General features: G+C 40.2%; 1 protein-coding gene across 2 annotated transcripts in view; it reads right to left on the reverse strand.

Moving 5' to 3' along the window:
• PDE7B (phosphodiesterase 7B) overlaps window positions 1–21,674 on the reverse strand; it is a 316,742-nt gene that overhangs the window by 53,774 nt on the left and 241,294 nt on the right. For both annotated transcript variants that reach the window (XM_032407821.1, XM_032407820.1), the window contains one exon: window positions 21,065–21,148. In XM_032407821.1, coding sequence (XP_032263712.1) covers window positions 21,065–21,148 — 84 coding nt within the window. The remainder of the gene's footprint in view (window positions 1–21,064; window positions 21,149–21,674) is intronic.

Consider the following 21,674-nt stretch of genomic DNA (forward strand, 5'->3'; position numbering starts at 1 on the left):
CTGCACGCCCTTCCAGATGAGGTGAAACCTAACAGTGGGGGTAGAGTGGTCAACCAGAAATACATTCCTATTCTTAGGACTCTAGAGACCATAGAGCTCTAAAACAAGCTTATAAAAGCCTGTGTTGGCAAAAAGAAAAAAAAAATCAATACACACAAACCTACTAAAGCTGTAGAGCGTCCTGTCCAAGTAGGAGTTGTGGGGCTGAAATGGCAGGGAGTGAAGATGGGGTGGCATCAAAATGCACCAAGAAGCATATGAAGTATTTGTACTGTTTCTTTCGCCCTAGATCATTAGCACTGGATTGTTCAGAATGAAGAGCTTAATTGCTGTGTCTGAAGGAGGGGATATGGAGGAAGAAGTGGTAGAGACTTGGCAATTCCAGGACTTGTGGAATGACCGAAGAGAATTGTCCTCGATTCCCTTCCTTTCCCTTCTTTTCCCTCCCCTTCCCTCCCCTTCCCTTCTCTTCTCGTTATTCTCTCCTTCCTTCCTTTCCTTCTCCAGACATTAACTGAACATTTACTTTGGTCCAGACACTGGGCAGTGCTGGTGGTGAAAGATGATGCAGAAACACCGACTTGCCCCAGAGAGTTCCCTGTCAAGGGGAGAGCTTACTCTTATTCCTCCACGGCAGTCATAGCTGAAAACAGTGATCCTGGGTGTGTGTGTGGGGGGGTATCTGCACTCTCTTGGGCCCCCCAGCTGCCCTTCTAGTAGACAGGTAGTGTGGCTGGATAACTAAGCAGTGCCCTCATGGGGTTTGGATCTCCAGGAGCAGCTAAGACTCCATGGTAGAGATGCCATTCTCCCTGGTATCTGTTGCATCTTCACTTAGGTGAGCCATGTTTAGCTACATCCTACTGTTTCATCTAGAGTCTCAGCCAGTGGGGCTGTCAAGCTAGGTAAAGCCTGCACACTAGAATTAGTGGAATAAAAAGTGTAACTCCAAGGAAAGATCCCTTGGCCTAGAGTTGAGACCACCAGGTTCAAGTCTTGGTTCTTCCACTCATCAGTCTTGGGGAAAAGAATTGAAATTGACCTATACTGTGCATGCTCAATAAAGATGGGTAGAATGTGTAAAGACAGCTCCAGTCAGACGGCAAATATCCTCTGGAAAGAGTTAGCTTAACCAGTCAATGACTGCCTTAGCTTGAATTAGTTTGCAATTAGTTATGCAATATCAGATAGATAGATTCTGATGGAAGAAGGCAGAAAAGACAGTCCAAAGCTTGGGGCTTTATCTCAGAAGGGAAGTCATGGGGGACACTCTGCTCTGGGAAGAGCTGGAAGGTGGGGTGGAGGGGCAGAGAGAGGAGAAAGAAGGTAGTTGGGTGGAAAGTCTTCCCTGTTTTTCCCAGTGGTTGCTGATGCTCTGTGCTGGGTTTCCATAGCTATCCTGCCCCTAATTTCTATTCAGCAAAACAGTTATTCATGCATTTCAGAATTGTCATGTTTACTTCTCACCCACTAAACTGTTAGTTCCTTGAGGACAGGGGCTATGCCTTATTTACCTTTTAATCCCTAGCACTTAGCCCAATGGAATGAGTGAAAGAAGGTGTAAAAGTCAAAGAAAAACTTAATTGACTTGGTAATTTTGCTCAGGGGTCCCAGTTCTCTGAACAAAATAGCTTGAGCTAATAATACCTATCATTGTTCCAGGTTTATAAGCAGAGAAACAGAGTAACAAAAGGTTAAGGAACTCCGTAGAAAAAACTTAAAAAGTAGAACAGACATCAAAAGAGTTCCCACGCCTCTCATTAACTGATATTGTTTCTTTGTCGCACGCAATAGAATTAATTAAAAAAAAATCTGGTTCTATCTTGAGCTGAGGCAAGTGTTTTAAACTTTCCATCTTTGCAAATAAAGCTCTGTTAGTTATTTTCAATGATCAGCTTTCTGATAAGAATTAAGGGGATGGATATGAAGTCATCACTTTGGTAACTTGTATAGTTGTACATAGGGGCATATTTGAATCAAACCTACATGCTAATCCAGCTTTCCAAATGAATGGGAATCAGTCTTTTTCTCAAAATGCCAGGCCCATCTCTTGGTAAGAAGCAAAATCTGCCTAGCTTCTTCAGTGTCCTAGAGAACATCCCTCTCAGTAAAGACAGGTCACAGTCTGCCCTCTTGATGACCTGGTTGGGTTGACAGATTTCACACTGTTTAAGAATGGAGCGAGGAGTGTGCTCTTTGGAGGCTCTCCAGAACTATTCTTCAAAGTGTCAGAAAAATCACAACAGGGCGTAAAGTTCAGAAGTTCAGTTAAGTTTAAGGTCTTTCACCCTGGAAAGTTTTCATTAATTTTTTTTCTCTTTCTTGTACACCCCAATGAATGCTGCAGTTGCAAATTTCCTAGCATGACTTGGTCAAAACCCACTCAAAATTATGCCAAGAATCTGCTTTGAAAGTTACGCTGTCAAAATTTGCAGCCCTGGGAGGCTTAGATAATTCAAGAAGTATCCGATTTTCAGTAACCAGATTTCTAGTTATATGAATTACAGATTCTTTCAGGAGCCCCCATTCTGAAATATTTTTCCTTAAAAGCAACCAAAGTTTCTGACATTTGCTTTAAGAATACTTATTCTTTGGACGTGATACCCATTGTGTAAGGCATGTAGCGAAGTGTTTAACAAGAATGTAATAAATATGTTTCTAACTAAAAAAGAAATACTTCTTCTTTACCAGCTTTAAGCCAAAGAGAAATTTTACTGTTAATAAGCCATAAGACAATACAACTCCTGTAATAATAATAAAATGGAATATTATAATAATAGCTTTAGAAGTCATAGAGCTAATTTTTTAAGATACTTTAGAACCAAAAGCTATCATTGATAAATAAAAAACCCAGAGTGGATTAATAAATTATACATTAGTTAGTAATGAAAAGTTTAAGAAACAACCCCAAGAGTGCTATTGGATTTATGAGATCAGTGCGGGAGGCATTTAGGAAGTGTTTGGGGGCATTTTTGGTTGTCATAATGATGGAAAGGGCCCTACTGGGAATGGAAGGGAGCCAGGAATGCTAGATGTCCTGAAATGTGTGGGACAGTCCACACATCCAATGGTTGTCCTGTGTCTCATTCAGCTTTTCATCGGTTGTTCGGGTATTCATGTAGGTGGAAAGCCTTTTTTTTTTTTTTTAAGATTTTATTTATTTATTTATTTGACAGCGAGAGAGAGAGAGAGAGAGAGAGAGCAAGAGAGGGAACACAAGCAGGGGGAGTGGGAGAGGGAGAAACAGGCTTCCCGCTGAGCAGGGAGCCCGATGCGGGGCTTGATCCCAGGACCGTGGTATCATGACCTGAGCCGAAGGCAGACGCTTAACGACTGAGCCACCCAGACGCCCCGGAAAGCCTTTTTATAATGATCTGAACCTGGGCGCCTGGGTGGCTCAGTTGGTTAGGCGACTGCCTTCGGCTCAGGTCATGATCCTGGAGTCCCGGGATTGAGTCCCACATCGGGCTCCCTGCTCGGCGGGGAGTCTGCTTCTCCCTCTGACCCTCCCCCCTCTCATGCTCTCTCTCTCTATCTCATTCTCTCTCTCAAATAAATAAATAAAAAATCATAAAAAAATAAAATATTATAATGATCTGAACCTGGAACCTAACCCTATTCCCCTGGTTTTACAAATAAGCACAAAGTATTCTTTTGCATCATTTTAATTTTCCCTTTTCAGGAAAGCAGCTACTATGCAAATTAAGGGAGGGATGTCATTTTGGCAGGGAGGGGTGGTGGACAGGATTTCCCAGGACTTGTTCTTTACCTTAGGAAACCACCAGTGGCAAGACTGCCTATGATATCTGATTGTGTTACCCACATAACACACCGGTGTCAGTCTGCATGAGTGGCTGTCACGCTCACAATGATTCAGCTTGGAGGTGTGCTATGTGACTACATCATTATGCCTTCTGGAGTGCTTATGCCCAAGCATTTACATGTTGAAAACACGATTTAAGTCACACACTGATTTTCTTGTATTTTTGCTTTATAATACAGCTAGGACCTTAGATTGATTTTTTGGGGGACTTAAGTGAATAAGTAGGCTATGGCTATCGTTTTCAGATAGTAAAGGAGGATCTTACAAAATATTTGCTGTAAAAAGGAGACACTGGATCTGAGAGGGCTTAAAGCTATTCTATTAGATACAAACTTAGCTGATAAAGGTAGTAAAGTAACAGATTCCTGTCAGTAGCACAGGAAGATCCTTCCAAGAACACAGGATTTGCTGTCTGAGCCTTACAGCTCCAAGCAGGAACCAAGATCAGAGTTTTCCCAACTTAGTCCTATATATGCCATTATAATGTTTTTTACCATATCTGCCTACACCACTATTTACTTAATGTCTTTCTTTAAGTCAGATAAATTCATTTGTGCCTACATATATCTTTTATAAATTTGGTACCAATAAAAAACAGATCGGATGTGCTTGTTAACATTTTTTCCTATTATACATTAAAATAAATATGTAATAATTAAAGTAAAAGAAAGAAGGTTGTTTTTTGTAACAAAAAGATCACCTGGTGCATCCTTCCCTATGCATAGTGCACTTTGGGAACTGGTGCTATGAAGGGTATATGGTAATGAAGATTTACTGGCTTGGAAAACATGATTTAAAGGCAATTACCAAGAAATATTGATAATCTTTATGAAGATACTCTTTACTAAACTCATTTGAAAAATTTCTTGTAATGGGGCAAACTCTCCAGCTGTTGCTATAAGCATATCATGTCTAATTTAACTTCAGTAAGAATAGAATATGCCATCCATAGCAACAAGTCTTTTTGAATAAACACCTTAAATAATTTGTTTTTTCACTCAACAAATATTTGTCAAGCCCTTACTATGTGCAAAGCATTGTTCTAGGCACTAGGATTAGCAGTGAACAAAACAGAGTTTCTTTCATTGTGAGCTTTTATTTCATTAATGGAAGAGGAGAATAAAAGCAAAATTAATTTCCATTAGTCCCAAGAAGAAAATAGATAGGGATACAACATTCAACTCCAAATCAATCAGATGGCCTAAGCTTGGCATCAGAGGATGTGCACATTCTATCATTTGGCTTTTCATTTTGTCTGGCAAAGTAATTTTCATGGGTTTTTTTGTTTGCATAGCTTTTCTCATAGTATACTATTTTGTTGATGCTTTGCACTTATTTCTTGGCCCCATTTAAAATTCCACTCCACAATTTAAGGAATGGAATTTAGAATTTCCTGATACTTCAGCCCAAGTTTTCATTTTTCATATGTAATTTAAAATTGTCCTTAAGTCACCTCGAGTCACACTTTCCTATTATTCATGCCATTATTATCATTGGTTAGGGGTTACAAGCACTTCGTATCATTTAAAGGAGTATTAGTTGTTCCTTCTCTTATATCTTCTCTATTTAAGACACTTAAAAAATAATACCAAAGATGATTTACAGCGGCAAGAGCTATTTAATAGCTCAAAATACTCTGAGAGAACATTCCTGTCATAAGACTATGGTGACATGTCTTATTATTAATTTCCATAGAGTGGGTGTTTCTTACTTATCCAGCTATGAATGTTTGATGAAATTCATCCATTGTATTACCCTCTTAGTCATTCCCAAACAGCTGAAATAAAAAAACCCGGTGCTTTAGATTATTTTCAAAATCTCGGGTGGCACGACTGGCCTTTATAGGTTCAGCTAATGGAAATTTTAAAAATAAGAAAGCTAAACTCTTCACAAAGATTGCTTTGAAGTTCCAGTTAATAATTGCTGTTTAAAGTAATTAGCTCTAAAGAATTCTAAGATTCTGAGAAGTCATGAGTCACTGAAGACAAACTAAGTTATACCCTCAAATAGCTTTTGTGTTAGGCGTTTTTGGTTATATTAGAATTCTTTCAAAACAGGTTATCCATATTTGGCAATTCTGAGTTAAGAGAACATTTGACTGACTAGAAAATGCTCGTCTTTCAATATATAATCAACTCTTTTAAGAGATTTCCCTCTGAGGTGTTATAATCTATTTGCCTGTGATTTTTTACATGGGTAGGTAGTAAGACACTTTTGCAGTGGTATCATGAATAATGTTGACAGTTTGGAAACCTAATACTGCCCCTAAAGGTATAATTATTGCTGTAATCAAGAAGGATAAATGATAGAGAAAACATTTCAAGAAAAGAGGTCCTTTAAAAGAAGGAACTTTTTTCTTTCCCAATGCAGGAACTAAGCTATTAGAATAGTGCCTGGCACATAACAGATTCTCAATAAATACCTATTCACTGAATAAACAAATGGAAAAGAGTATCCCAGCAACTGTAATGTGTATATCATAAATAAGGTTTTATATATATGGTGTGGCACATAGAACACTTTCAATAAATATCAGCGAATTTTAGAGTTACCATTATAGATTGTGTATTGATACTGGCTTAAGATCCTGGACTTCCTATGTAAGAAATTTGAAATGGAATTGAGCCCTGAGACCAGTATATGTTGTTTTTATGAAGTATGTTGATAAGGAAGTCTTGATCTAAGGTATAGAAGGCTGGACTAAAGGTGTTGATGTGATAGAGAATGCATTTTCTTCGTACACTCAGGAATAACCGGCCATGTTTCTGCAACTTAGTTTCAATATCAGCAAGAAGCAACCACTTGCTAAGCAAGATACAAGGGAGAGAAAATGTGTTTTTCTTTACTCACAAGTCAGTGATTCTCCTTTTTATTTTTTACAGAGTAAATGACAAACTGCCATTTAAGATGGTCCCTGTTCTTGTTCTAACCAATCCTAATCGTGTAGTAAAAGTTTCCAGACTAGTTTTAACATCAATTCTTATTACTTTCCCTCCAACCCTGTAACTCCCTCCCTTCACCACTAAGCATTGGCTCTAGGATCAGAAAACACACACTCTTTGAATGAGCCCAGCATTTTCTCACTCCTGATCTTTATTTTGGATGCACTTAAAAAAACTCCACTTAGAAAGATCCAATCATTGTCCAAGTGCCAATGCCAATCACTTGATGAGGTCCTTCCCTTGAATGGCCAGTGATTTTTTTCATTGGAACTTCCTTGGCACCTGTCAATTTATCTGATGCTTATTTGAGTTGTGTGCCAGCATTTCTCCCCAATTTTTTTTTATCCCGTATCTTTTATAACTCATAGCCTGGCACACAGTAGTTGCTCAATAAATATGAATTGTTTGATCTAATTTATCTTTTCTTCTTTAAAAAAAAAAAAAAGATTTATTCCAGATCTTCCAAGGAGATTTCTGGCATAGATTTTTAGCTTTCTGGTCTTTACCAGAATTGTCTCCAAAACAGAAAAAGCTATTGTGGTAAGGCACAAAATGAATGAATGAGAAAAGAATAAGAAAAAAGATGGGGGATTTTCCTTCCTCACATGGCAAGGATTGTCAACAAATAGTGAGTGAGAGAGGGAAGGGGGATAAATGGCTTATAATCTATGCTAAGGTAAATACTTTCTGCTTGACTAATTTCTTGGCAACTTGGGAAAAAAGGTGCTAAAAGTCTTTCCATTGCTGTGGGAACAAATGGGGAAAGAAGAGCAAGGAGAGAACACTGCCCAGCCTCAGCCTAGAAGTAAACTAGCGACAGCCACAGCTGTCTTCATGCAATGAATTGCCTCCTCTGGATGGTAGTGGGGTGGGTGTGCGGGACAGAGTCCCTGGGAGATGGAGGTAAAACTTGTTTTCATGGCTAAACATTCCTTGTAGATTATATTATCCAAGGGCACAAAAAACCACGGGGAAGAGAGAGGAGTCTCTGTCATGAGGTTATTTCCTTTTTTGCAGTTTTGTATCTCAGGGAGAGGTGGGAGTGTGGGGTAGGACAGGAATAGTGATGGGCTTTTCTATAATGGCTCACACAGTGGGAAAAAGGGAAAGCAATGGCAAACACTTAGCCAACAAAGGTGGGGCCAGGTCACCATGTTGTTGCAGGAATTTCTGGTTCCACAGCTGTGGTACTTCTGATACCGAGTGCTGGTGGCCAGGTGGAGTGCAGAACTCATTCTCTGGGCAACAAATAATCAACCATTAAGCTCAGAGCGTCCTCCATTGCCCTGTCTCCATGACTCCCCACCTTGTGTCCTACTTCAGAGAGAAACTGGGAGGCATTAGGTGGGAAATTCCTTATTTTTCTGCTACAAAACCTACAAAACTTCTTACTATGCAGCCATTCTTTCCTTCTTTCTACTTGTTCTATTAAAAGAGTTGCCTCGGGCGCCTGGGTGGCTCAGTTGGTTAAAAGAGTTGCCTCCTTTTCTTTTTTTAAAAAACGATTTTATTTATTTGAGAGAGAGGGAGAGCACGCGCAAGAGAGAGCACGAGCAGGGGTGAGAGGGAGAAGCAGGTTCCCCATTGAGCAGGGAGCCCGATGTGGGGCTCAATCCCAGGACTCTGGGATCATGACTGGAGCCGAAGGCAGATGCTTAACCGACTGAGCCACCCAGGCGGCCCGAGCCGCCTCCTTTTCTAAGACCAGACCCCGCCCTTCCCCATCACCTTTCAGGATCCTTCACTCCCAGTTGTGACTTTTCTGTCCCATATGGCCCATTGTTCTTTCTTAACTAAATCTTTCTCACCATAATTTCAGCATGCTTAAATGTCTTGCAAAAAAACCCAAACAAACAACAACAACAACAACAAAAACAAGACCAAAAAGCCTTCCCTATCCCACGTTCCCAGCCACCGTTTTCTCTCCACCACTTTATTTACAACCATACTTGGGAGAGTGACCTGTCTAGCATTGTAGAGGGGGCTCAATAAAGATTTGTTGAAAGAGTGAGTCACTGCAAGAATGGGAAACTGAAAAGGGGAACACATCATTCTCTTCTTCAACATAAGTCCAGGACACTGTACTGTTTTGTATTATATACTCTTCTAAGCGCTCTACATATGGCCATAGAGAAAGGGAACTACAGATACTGGTGATAACAACAGTCCACACTTATTGAGAATTTATACTCTGATAGGTGCTGTGCTAGGACCTTTTACACACTCACTCAGTGCCCTTCATGATAGCCCTGGGAGGGATGTACTCTTCAGCCCTTCTTTCCCAGCCTGGGAGGCTGGAAGACAGAGGGGTCGGGAAAGCCTCTGTTGCCAGAATCCAAATATAGGCAACTCTTCTGGAGCCAGCACTGCCCACTGCCAGGGGAAGTCCTTGGTTGATCCTTTCTTTCATTGCAAGGGCTAAAATTTATTATATACATATATATGGTAAAGTTTAAACAAGGAAGGCCTGCGGGTGAGTGGAAAAACAGAATGTCACAAGACCTGAATCCTAGATCTTAACACTTTCATTACCTTGCAGCGAGGGACTCGGCATCTCTGTTTTCTTTTTGTTTGTCTTTTTGTTTTTTGTTTTTTTGCTTGTAAACTGAGAAACCGGGCTAAAAGATCTCTTGATTGCCTTTATTTAAAAGGTTTGTCAAAAGTAAAGTGCTATTTAAACATGATTTAGAACTTGGATTTCATGCTTTTTGGAATAAATTTCTTCTTGAAATGACAAGCCATTATTGTGAAGTATCATACAGAGCTTTTATAAGTACCTAGCTTCATAACTTCCAATAATTTTTCCAAGGTAGCTTAGCAAATAAAGTGTTCTGGCCCATGGCGGCAGCTTCATTTTCTGGATCTTGGTATTACCTTATTTAGAAAAAAAATATTCCATTTCGGATTGACATTGCCTTTTCTTTTTAATAAAATCCTCTTTGTTCTGATTATAAGAGGGATACATGCTTACGTTAGAAAAAAATAGAATAAAGGAAGAAGGTAATAATAATCATCTTGAAACGACACCTGTTAAAATTTTGGTGTATTTTAAAAAACATAACCGAGGTCTTTAAGATCCTGCTTCTTTTTATTTAACATATTGTAAGCGTTTTGAGAAACTTTCTGTCGACGATGCACAGTTTGAGTGACAGGAAATAACCAACTCCCCCTGGAGAAAAATTAAAGCAGCCTCAAATCTGACTTTGTCACAATAGCAATTCCATTTCCTTCTTCTTTAGGGACGGCGTACAAGTGTCCTCCGCTGTCACCGCCACACCATTCTCCTTATCAAAGAATACAAGGCCAGATAATGAAATGAGTGATTGTCGTTTGGCACCTTCTGCCAGAGCAGTAGGACTATATAGTTGAAAAGTTGCAAAATCTAGTGTTTTGATGTGTGATTATATATTTTCTCACTAAGTTATAGAAATATTTGTTCAAGGATATTGAGGCATTTTTATACCAAAAAGGAGAGAGTCTAAATGTACTATAAAAAGAAAATAACTATTATAATGTATGAAAAATATTTAATATGAGTAATTATATATGCAGTCAGAAAAGGAATATATTGCATACATGTATTGCCTTTGACCATTAAAATTCATCTCTAAAAAGCAATTATAGTACATTATGGTGAACACCTTGTGCTCCGGTATTGGATTTTTGGGATTTGGACTTTGGCTTACAAGTTATTTCTTGGGTGAGTTATTTCTTTTCTTTGGGCCTTAGTTTCCTCATCTGAAATAGTAGTGCCTACTTCCTAGGGATCTGGTTGGGATTAGATGCATCAATCCTGTGCAAAGCATGTAAAGCAGGGTCTAGAACCTAAGAGCTCCACACATATTAGCTATTATTATTATTTGCTGTAACATGTGTGTGGCATAATTGACCTCTATCAGTGGTTCCCTAATACTCATGGAAGGTCCAGAGCCAGGCTTGCTGCATCGGGTAGCCTGAGGAAGTTTTGAAATACACTCTCCAGAGTTCAGTTTCAAAACGGTGTGACGGATCTTTCTTGGAGATGTGGTGGGAGCACAGAGGAGAGAATGAGTCATCAGTCCCCTGGGAGGGTGGAAGCAGGCTTTGCAAAGATCATAACACTGGGATAGAGCTTGAGCAGTGAATAGATACTTCTTAGGAGAAGAGGTGGCTGGGGAGGGGTGTACTCAGTAGAGGGAGAAGATACATCCAAAGTTCAGCTACATCTACTGGGGACCTATTACAAGCAAGACAGGCTGCGGGACACACTGATCTCATCTACTTCTCACCTCCACCCAGTGAGGCTGGTGTTACAATCTCCTTCCACAGGTGTGGACAGAGAGTAGTTTGTGCACTTTTCCCACACTCACAAGAGAAGTAGGATTCAAACCTGGGTCTGACTTCAAAGCTCTTTGTCTTTGTGCCAACTTCCTCCGTTAAGCACGGTTTAGAGCGTGCACTTAGCAGCGGGAGCGTGGTGTGCATGGGGCTCTGGGCTGGGCCACCACGGTGGGCCAGGAGGAGAAGCAGCCTGTGGTTAGGTGGGCAGGACCTCGGCTATTTCTGGTGTTTACAGTGGCCCTCCTGTGCTTCTTGGCCTTCAGGAGACCTCTAGCCTTGGGGGGCCTTCTCAAGAGGGATTTCTGGCCTCTTGCAGCCTCAACCTGGGATGGAGCACCTCTCATCTCAAAGCTGTGGTGGTGGCTGTCATTAGGTGCCATCGCACTAGCCATGTTCCCTTGGGGACTGTCCTTAGTAATGCTGCCACTTCCCTCAGGCATGGGTTCTACTGTCCTCCCTTCTTAGGTTACTCATGAGTAATAAACCACCCAGGTGCCCCATGGCCATTTGGGTTGCTATTTAAGAGAGAACACCATCTTCTTGACCTTGTGTGTGAACCCTGAGATCTCAGTTCGGAAACACACAAAAGAGTCTAAGGCTGGAACACTTTCTTTCTCTTTTTTCACGTGTATAGTTAGATATGGACCATGGCAAGTCATTTAAATCTTCTCGGACTTTGAAGGTAGGGTAGCAATGACAGGACATAACCCCTCATTTTGTTTACTAATGAAGTCACAAGAGATAGACTGGTGCTTCCTTCTGGGTGGGAGGTTGAATTTAATTTTATTTAACAAACAACTCATTCTAGCTCAGTGACTCATAGGATAACTTCAGTCAAAAGAAACTTAATATACTCCGGCTTCCCTCTATTTTACTGTCTCCAGAAATCCAAAGAAGCCACTATACCAGAAAGACTCTGAGGGGGTCAGGGTTTTACTCACAGAAGTGCTACAGTAGAAAATGGTCATTTCTCTGTGCTACATTCAAGTGAGTTCGCAAACCCACTGGGCTCTGACATAAGCAACTGTGTTTGTACGGGACAGAATCCACGATGTGAGGTAGGGTGGTGTCTGAATCGTGGTGTCTAAATAGCTTCTCACAGAGGAAAATAAATTGCTGGTGAGACTGACTTCTTTGTGGGTTTTATTATCGGTAGTCTCAACTTTGCTAAATCAAGCTTATTATACATTACCATTATAGGGGCCCTTGAATGAAGTTGTTGATTTGGTGATACCTGTTCTGGCCATATGGCTCATGGATGATCGTGATTCCCAAGCAGAACTTCCAAATCAGGCCTTTCTGACCTGCACTGCAGTCCCTTATTTGCAGCTCTCTCGGACATTTCCCCTTCATTCTTGCAAACAACCTGTCCCTGAGCTCACTGTCTTTCCTTAACTCACCCTCCAACTTTATTCACGGTTGATCTCCTCTCAGTTCTTCAGGTGGCCCAGATGGACCCTGGGATTTCCCAGCATTCAGTATCATGTTTTATCCCCTTTTCTCCACATCATCTCTGGATTTATACCTTATTTCTACTTCCATCATAGTCTGCAGTCTGATCACGTTTCTCTTGATTTACTGAGTCTGCCCCTCCTACATATGAGTGTTAGTTAATTTTCTTAAACACTATTTTATTCTGTCTATGTTTTTCTCAAAATTCTCTGGTGACGCTTTGCTTAATGAGTCAAGTTCAAGTTCTTTATCTTGGCATTCTAAGCCTTTCGTTTTCTCTCTAGTCAACATACTTTACTACTTTCTGGACTTTCTCCCACTTAATGACTTAATGTCTCCCATATGTCAGCTCAGTCTCACTTTTAGGCAATTCCTTAACTAGACAACGCTCTATCTTATCTTTCAGAGTTCAGCACAAGACCATAAAGTCCTCTTTTCCTGCTCAGAGCACTTCAGTAATCTCTGCCTTCTTTTCTCTCTGATTTGTTGTCTCTGTCAATTCTTTTAGAACTAGATCATTTATGCTCTTATATAGTCCTTGTATAGTTTAATGTATGTTTGTCTTGCCCGTGTAGTGAGATTGTTAGGTCTTTAAGGGTAAAGGAATATCTAACAGTTTCCTTTTGAGCACTCAGAATCCCCAGCCCAGGTACAGGATATTGTAAGTGTCACCCTGCTACCCACAGTCCTTGCTGACTTGAAAGGAATTGTTCAGATATTTGCATTTGGTGTCTTTGGCAGACTCCAGTCCCACGGCTGTCTGAGACAGGAGCTATCCCAGCCCCATGGTTACTGGTGTGGCTCAGGGCACCTTGGCCTCACGGCCTGCTTGGCATAGAGTAGATGTTCTATTTGTTGAATGAATGAGTGACAACCCAGAGGAAATACTGGGCTCCCTATTTCGATTTTCTATTTTTCATCACTCATATACAAAATAATAAATCCATTAAACAATGTCAGCCAGGTTAGCAAAAGGCAATGGCTGTTTTCAGTTCTAGCTTTAGAAGGTGAAAACTGTTTCTTTTTTATTATGGCTTTCCCCAGAAAGTCAGGTATATTGAATGATCTCTCTTGACTTCTTTGTTTGGCTCCTACTTGAATACCTCATCTTCCAATAAAATTTATATCTAGTTGAGTAGAGTTGTTGATGACTCCTTCCTGGTTCCTTCAGTCTTGAAGCACATTTTAGAATGGCTCTAAAAACGTTGGCCTTAGTGTGCAGCCCTCCTTCACCTCATTGTTGCTTTAGTACTGTTCATATTTTAATTCCTCCAGAATGCCTTCCCTCTTTTCCCAAGACTGAGTTAATTGTTCCCTTCCCCAACTTCCTCAAAGTTAATCATGCTCTCCTCTGAATCCTGTATACACATACATGTTTCTCATATTATGCATACTTTTAGTATACATGCATGTATTATTAAATGTATCAGAACACATCAAAATGTATAGGTTTATGTCTCTGCAAATTCCTCAAAGACTATGGCTATGTCTCATTTATCTTTGTATCTCTAGCACCTGGCTCATGTCTACCTCGGGAGGTGCTCCATTGACAGTCACTGATGAATAGTGACAGGGAATGAGTAAAACAGTGAGGCCAACATCAACTGTGTCTTCCGCAATGCAGTGGCATTTCAGTGGCTAAACATCCTAACCATCCATCTGGCATTTCCCCATGTGGAGTGCTGGGGCGCTTGTAGCCACAGATCCTGGGTGCACAGCATGGAGCATGACCCAGGTGAGTCAGAAAGGAACCACGACCACAATCAGTGTCTTGTCTTTCTTCTAGGGGAAGACAACTCTTGAACTTTGAAATTGTGGAGTGTTACCCTGGTGCTCACAAGAAGTCTTGAGTTAGTCCCAGCCGGCACCCCCCTTCTCTGCTTGCAGAGCATGGGGCTGGGGGCCTGAATTTTGGGGAGAATTGGATATCATCTTCTGAACATGACTTCTTTCAAATCATCCCATAACATTTTTTAAAGGATGCTTTATTTTCTCTTTCTTTTTTTCTTTTTTAGTTGAGACATAATTGACATGTAATATTGTGTAAGCGTAAGTATATAAGGTGTTTGATTTGATACATTTATATATTGCCATATGATTATCACAGTGTTAGCTTACACCTCTGTTAGGTCATATAATTATCATTTAATTATTGTGGTGAGAATAATTAAGATGTAGTCTCCTAACAACTTTGAAGTTTATAATAGAGCACTGTTGACTATAATCACTGTGCTGTGCATTGGATTTCCAGGACTTATCTATCTACTAGTTGCAAGTTTGTACCCTTAAACAACATCTCACCCTGTAACATTTTAATTTTGGTTCTTTACATTTTGTGTGGTTCTCATAGGTAACATTAAGAATCACCTTTAAGGGCGCCTGGGTGGCTCAGTTGGTTAAGCGACTGCCTTCGGCTCAGGTCATGATCCTGGAGTCCCTGGATTGAGTCCCACATCGGGCTCCCTGCTCGGCAGGGAGTCTGCTTCTCCCTCTGACCCTCCCCCCTCTCATGTGCTCGCTCTCTCTCATTCTCTCTCTCAAACAAGTAAATAAAATCTTTAAAAAAAAAAAAAAGAATCACCTTTAAGAAGATGACTGAGAGGCTGTCACCATCTGCTAGGAATTCTTTCTTAGAAAACTGAGTTTGTAAGGAAATTGTCCCTCTTTAAGAGGGGGGCATCACTTAGTACCAGATGGTTTGTAACACGCTGGGTGGCTTTTGGTTGATGGTTCTTCTGTGAACGTATTTTATATTTCTGCAGGGTGTTATGTTTTAGATGGCAGCTTATATTTATTTATTTATTTATTTTTAAAGATTTTATTTATTTGAGAGAGAGAGAGTGAGAGAGAGCACGAGTTGGGGGGGAGGGGCAGAGGGAGAGGGAGAAGCAGACTCCCTGCTGAGCAGGGAGCCCACAGGACTGGATTCCAGGACCCTGGGATCATGACCTGAGCCGAAGGCAAATGCTTAACCGACTGAGCCACCCAGGCACCCCTTGATGGCAGCTTTTAAAAAGATTTGAAACTCTGGGTCACTTCTCCTCCACAAAAATATATATTATATATTTATATACTTATATATTAATTATATTTATACATTATTTATATAATTTTATATTTACATTATATTATATATATTTATATATAATATTTGTATAATTATGTATTATACAACATAGGTATTATATGTATAAATGTATGTATAATGTGTATGTATAAATACGTATGTACAAATGTATGTATAATACATATGTGTAAATATGTATGTCATATAAATATAATATATAATTATAATATATATTTATATATTATACATATATATTTATATATCATATATAAATAAATAGTATTTATTAGTTCTATTTCAACAATAATGAGCAAAGGAAATCTTTTTGTAGCTCTACTAAAATTACCTCATGCTTGTGCAGTTAAAATGGCCCTGCCTGGAGAGGCAGATCTGGAGGAATAGAACTTTAAAGATCAAGATTAGCAAACTAGCCGACAGGAAAAGCCGAAGAGCCAGTTAACCTCCTCAGCCTGCAAAGCCCCGTGGCTGGTGTGGAGCTCCAGGCTCTCCGTGGCGGCCGAAACGTGCTGCCCTAAAACTTCCAGCTGAAGCTGCCTGGTTCCTTCAAGCTCCACAGTCGCTGGGAATGTTTGCTTTGTATGTCACTTCCTTTGCCGCGCGAGTGTGGAAATCACATTGTGTTGCTCTGAAATGGTTGCCATGGGAACATCTCCACCTAGCCATTATCTACTCAGCCTACTGATTACATTCACCCAGGAGACGGAGATGTACACGGGGCGCTGCAGCCACCTGTTCTGCAGAAAATGGTGATTGCTTCTGCGACGTTTTCGCCTATGTGGGCCACCCGTTTCTCAGAACACTGTCTCTCCGTTTTCTCTTCTCTCGTTTCCCTCCAGAGTTAAGTAATGACATAAATCTATAGGACAGTGGCATTGGGATAACGGAGTCATTACATTCCCATTCCTCCTGCCCTCTTCCAGGTCCCTGTTTTCGCATCTCATGCAGAATAAAAATAATTGTCACTCTTTTCTCTCCCTCTGTTCTGCCCCTCCATGTTTAGGTGTAAGGATAATCCTCTTCTTTAAAGGTCTATGATTCCTGTGTCCCACACAATGGTGCTGAAGCCACATTTTTCTGCTACTTATCCAGAGCAGCTTCTCAAAATTCATACAAATGGCTCTTTTCTAAATTGTATAAAATATAAACAGTAAATGAAACTGGCTGTCAACAGGTAACTTTATCTTACATGTTTCTCAATAAAGAAATGCATGGGTCTGGATGCGTCTCGTATGAGGAGGATTTTCTGATCTTTATTCCTGGATTGAAAGTGACATTTAAGGGGCACTTGGTGGCTCAGATGGTTAAGTGTCTGCCTTTGGCTCAGGTCGTGATCCCAGGGTCCTGGGATCGAGCCCCACATTGGGCTCCTGGCTCGGTGGGGAGTCTGCTTCTCCCTCTCCCTCTGCCTCTCCCACTGCTCATGCTCTCTCTCTCTCTGTATCTCTGTGTCTCAAATGAATAAATAAAATCTTTAAAAAAAAAAGAAAGTGACATTTAAGAGGTGTTGTCTTGAAGTAACTTTTTTTTGGTAGGAAAAAGTATAAAAATCCATTGGCCTTGTAATTATTGTCTAAACCAGAATACTTAGGGAGTGAAAAACAGCATTAATAAGTTTGCCTAGACAACAGGTGCAAATTTGACTATGCCAGGCAAACCAGGTATATATCCTCACCTTATATGTAGACAAGTACATAGGCATGGCAGTACCGTGTCTTCAAAAAATAGGGGAAAGGGATACCTCTTCCAGAACAATGTCTGTGCAGTTAGAAATTATAACTGTGGAATTTAAAATCTGGATCAGCAAGGAAGTTCCCTTTCTGTTTATACTTTTATCTCATGTAAATTAAGTCAATGTGAGTCCATTCTTCAAAGTAAAGTGATGGCACTGGGGATTAAATGACTTTAACAAGGGAAAATAGGCCAGGCTGAATGAACCTATGGAGATGTCATAAACTTTTAACTTTGTTTAAAAATCTAACTTAAGGGTTAGTCACTCTTTTCTGTTAAGGGCAATACAGTAAATATTTTTGGCTTTGTGGGCCATATGGTCTCTGTTGGAAAGTAGCTGTAAATGAAGGACATGGCTGTTTGCCAATAAAATCTTATTTATGAGACACGCTTGGGCAGGAGTACAGATTTACTGCCTTGGTTGTCATTGGCCCAATCTCATTCTAGTTATCAGTTTTAATGTCTAGAAACTTTGTTCTGATAGAAAGTTGTTTTAGATAATAATTCTGACGTCTTCTTGCTCCACATGGTAGGTTGGGGCAGTAGGTAACAGGGCCAGTGCAGAAATGCATTGGGCCTTACTATTTAATGTACATTTTTGTTACACATGTTCCAGCCATTCAAGACATATGTTGAAGTGGGGGGTTGAAGGTAAACCTCCAGCCATACTTTTGACAGGGAGTGGCTGCCATGTGGATTTCACTAAGCATTTTAGAAGAAAGGCTTCCGGTATGCAGACACAGGGGAGAGAGGCTCTGGTGATTTGGGTTTTCCTATAAATGGCCTTTTTAAAAAAGTCCTACCTGGATTCTACCTTGGCAGAGAAAGCAAAACTGCAAGCACCTGAGGAAAATGAAGTCTTCGGTCTCTGCTTATACTTGGAAAAAAATGACCCAAAATGAAGATAAATGATACAAAAAATCACTTTAAGTGAGTCTGGTACTTACTGTGTAGAATTGGAATCAGCTGGTAAAATAAAAGTTTTAGGAGAAAGTCCCCAAAATGTCCCTTTGGAGTTTATCTTTAAATCTTTATAGAATTATATTTAAAATGTTTCCTTTTAGGCAGAAAGCAGATACTCACAACTCAGGCAGGCAAACCTCAACAAGAACATGAGTGACATTAAAGAGCATTAAATAGGCTCTATATAAAGTAGTAGGAGCTGTGACACAAATATGACATCTTAAGTGACTGTAAGCAACACAGACAGACACACACCTGCTGCTACCTGGTGACAAGCTGCTGTAATTGCAGGCTAATCTAGAAATGGTGAAGAGTGACCACAGTCGTGTTGTGGATTCTATTCTCAACTCTCTAAGCAGGTATAGCAGGCGTTTGACAATGGAATGGATAGTACCACAAATAAGGAAAAACCTCAGAGGGCTTCAGTCCTATTTGAGCTGTTAAGCAAAATGTAGGAGATGACTGATGTTTATAATTATTTAATATACTCTTTTTGAGGGGATATTTTGATCTAATTGGTAAGTTAACAAAAGTTAGTGAGAGGTCAGTTCTTTGGGATCTTGTAGTCTATTTAGGGATGTGTTTTATACATCTAGGAAAAAAAACTGAGTCCACCATAAAGCAAAATACAATGAAGGTAAATTGATATTGTCTTAGCATGCTTTACTGATAAAGAGACATAAGTGAAGGAGTTATCTAGAGTGGAGTGCTGAGCAGAGGAGAAAGGGAATTTCAGAATGGATGGCCAACACCGACACTTAATGTGTGGACGGTCATGAGCAACCGATGGGGTGAAATGGGAGTGGAGGGACAGACAGCATCTCATACCAGGGAAAGGAGACTGGGGGTGAGTCCAGGCACTAGGAAATTTCTGGAGGACCTACAGAAGAGAGGTAACAGGACGGCACCTGCTTGTAAGTGGTTTGTTATATAGTGAATAATATAGTGAAATATTATCTGCATTGGTTTTCTGTTTAAATTTTTTATATTTTTTCAGTTTTTTTAATGTTATAAAAGTAAAACAAACTAATTGTAAAAAACCCAAAATCCAAGTGTTACAGAAACCTATGATGTAGACAGTGAAATATTCCATAACCCCACTTACAAAGATAACTACTATTAGCTGATGTTGCTTATTAACAGTAGGATAATTTAGAAACAGATTGTATCATTTGGGACCTTGAAATTATAAAGAGAAGTATCTCCTATTTTCCTAATTCATTCATGCCTTATATTAGAAACAATGATATAACATCTCGTCTAATATTGAAAGAGGCTTTTTGGGTTATTTTCTCCATCTCACACTTAGTAGGTGAAGCCATTGGAGAATCCTGGTCTCTATGAGACAGTGAACTAACTGGACCCTTTGCTCATCCCCATCTTGCTTGGTGGAACCATATGCCTGGCAACTGGAAATCAGTACAGTCTTGAAGACTGTCAAAGGGTTAACCTCCATGGGTACCTGGAACAGCCTAGTGGAGGTCATATGGAAAGGTAAGAGACACCATCAGAGCTCACTATATCCCCCAATATATCCAGTAGTGCACTGGCTTGGCAAATCAATTGTGTCTTCTAGAACGTATTTTTGGGGGCTGGGTTGGGGAGGTTATCTCTAGTATGGAAAGGTTACTCCAAATCTCTGTGTCCCAGAAAGAGCTGAGAAAACAGATATTGCACATTGATAGGGAAGTTTAATGAGCTAGGAGATTATAAGCATCTCCACTCCCTATGACCTTTTTGAGGATCTAAAGATAGCAAGTTTTGACTTCTCCTAGTAATTTTTAGGGGTCAAGGTTAATCAAATTACCTCTTTCACTGAACTTGTTTATTCCAAAGGAAAGTAATACTATGTGGGTGCAACCCAGAACTTTGAAATTTATGGATGGGAAGTGACAGGAGAAGCAAACACTGAAAACCTTGGAGCAAACTGTGAAATTTATCCACTTTCTCCCTCCACCGGCCCCTCCAAGTCCGAAGTGCAGGATGATTGCGATCGTGAGAAGACATGAAATCAGGCAGGGTGACTGGTCACTGGTTTGGGTTTCCAAAGGAATTTGAGATTAACAGAATTATGAACTGGAGGTTGAGCAAAACTCCAAATAAGGAGTCGTATATGAAGGGGAAAGGTAGAAATTAAGGACTTTCTGAAGTATTCGTAATGGAGGAAGCAGCAAGTCCAGACCTCTAGGGCTCTGCCACAGTGAAGAGTTTTATCAGAAATGTAAGAACGGACCTCAGGGACCTCAATTAGATAAAGAAGGGAGAATGAGACAACAGACAGTTACTAGGGGCAGCTGCAGAATAGGTTTTAACAATAAAATAGAATCTCATCTGGTCTAGTCCTGGATGGCGGTGGAAAGAATGTGCTGGATAATGAAAGGAATAAGCTTCCTTGTATAGGGCTTCACAGTTCTTAAGACTTACATTTTTATTTTAACTTTTAATTTTAATTTTTTCCCACTTTATTGAAGTTTATTTTTTTCTTCTCAAATTTTTATTTAAATTCTACTTAGTTAACATGAGACTTACATTTTTAAAGCTGACCTGCTCTCATTTGATCCTCACTAAAGCTCTGGCAGGTAGGCAGTGCCAGAATTACTTTACTTAAAGACAAAGGGTTAAGTTCCATTTGGGAGGGGAGACATGGAGGAAGGAAGGCAGACCTCCGAGGGTTTTGAAGTTCAGAGGGAAGTCAGTTTTTTTTTTTTTAAAACATTTGTTCCTTTCCAGGTACACTTGATTACTCACTGTTAAGTAGGCGGAAGTCAATGAATGGGTAGGAGCCACGGCGTTCAGCAGGAACCCCCGTCTGACCCCTTAGTCGTACATCTCCTAAAAAACAGAAAATCCAAACACATGTTTGAAAACGTTGCCAAGTGTATTCACTTTTCCTCTGCAAATGCTCCTACCCACTTATGTCATTGGAACCAACACCAAATGTCAGGAGGAAAATGATTTCCATTCACCTTGCATAAGAGAGAGCTACTTGAGAAGGGATATTTAATGAATACTGAGTGTAATGAACTTGGCAATACTCTAATGAGCGAAGCAGCACTCTGCTCCCTTTTAGATCTGCCTGGAAGATGGATCTGTGAAAATTTTAGTAATACAAAATGTCCATAGTCTGAGAGCCACAAAGATGAGGCATCTGAATCTGGGAGGACGAATGGTGTTCTGGGATTATAGCTTTTATTCTTATTAGCATGTTTAATTGCCCAGTGTTATTTCTCTTGCTTCCAGCACAGTTGCCTTCTGACTGGTGTCCACCATCCTGTCCCCCAGGCTGTATCACTGATCTGCTTTAGAACTCGCTCAGTGAAGGCCCGCCTAGCTCCAGGTACTTCGGACGCTTCACCAC

Source organism: Phoca vitulina, unplaced genomic scaffold (assembly GCF_004348235.1).
Source record: "Phoca vitulina isolate PV1807 unplaced genomic scaffold, GSC_HSeal_1.0 scaffold9, whole genome shotgun sequence".
Taxonomy (NCBI): domain Eukaryota; kingdom Metazoa; phylum Chordata; class Mammalia; order Carnivora; family Phocidae; genus Phoca; species Phoca vitulina.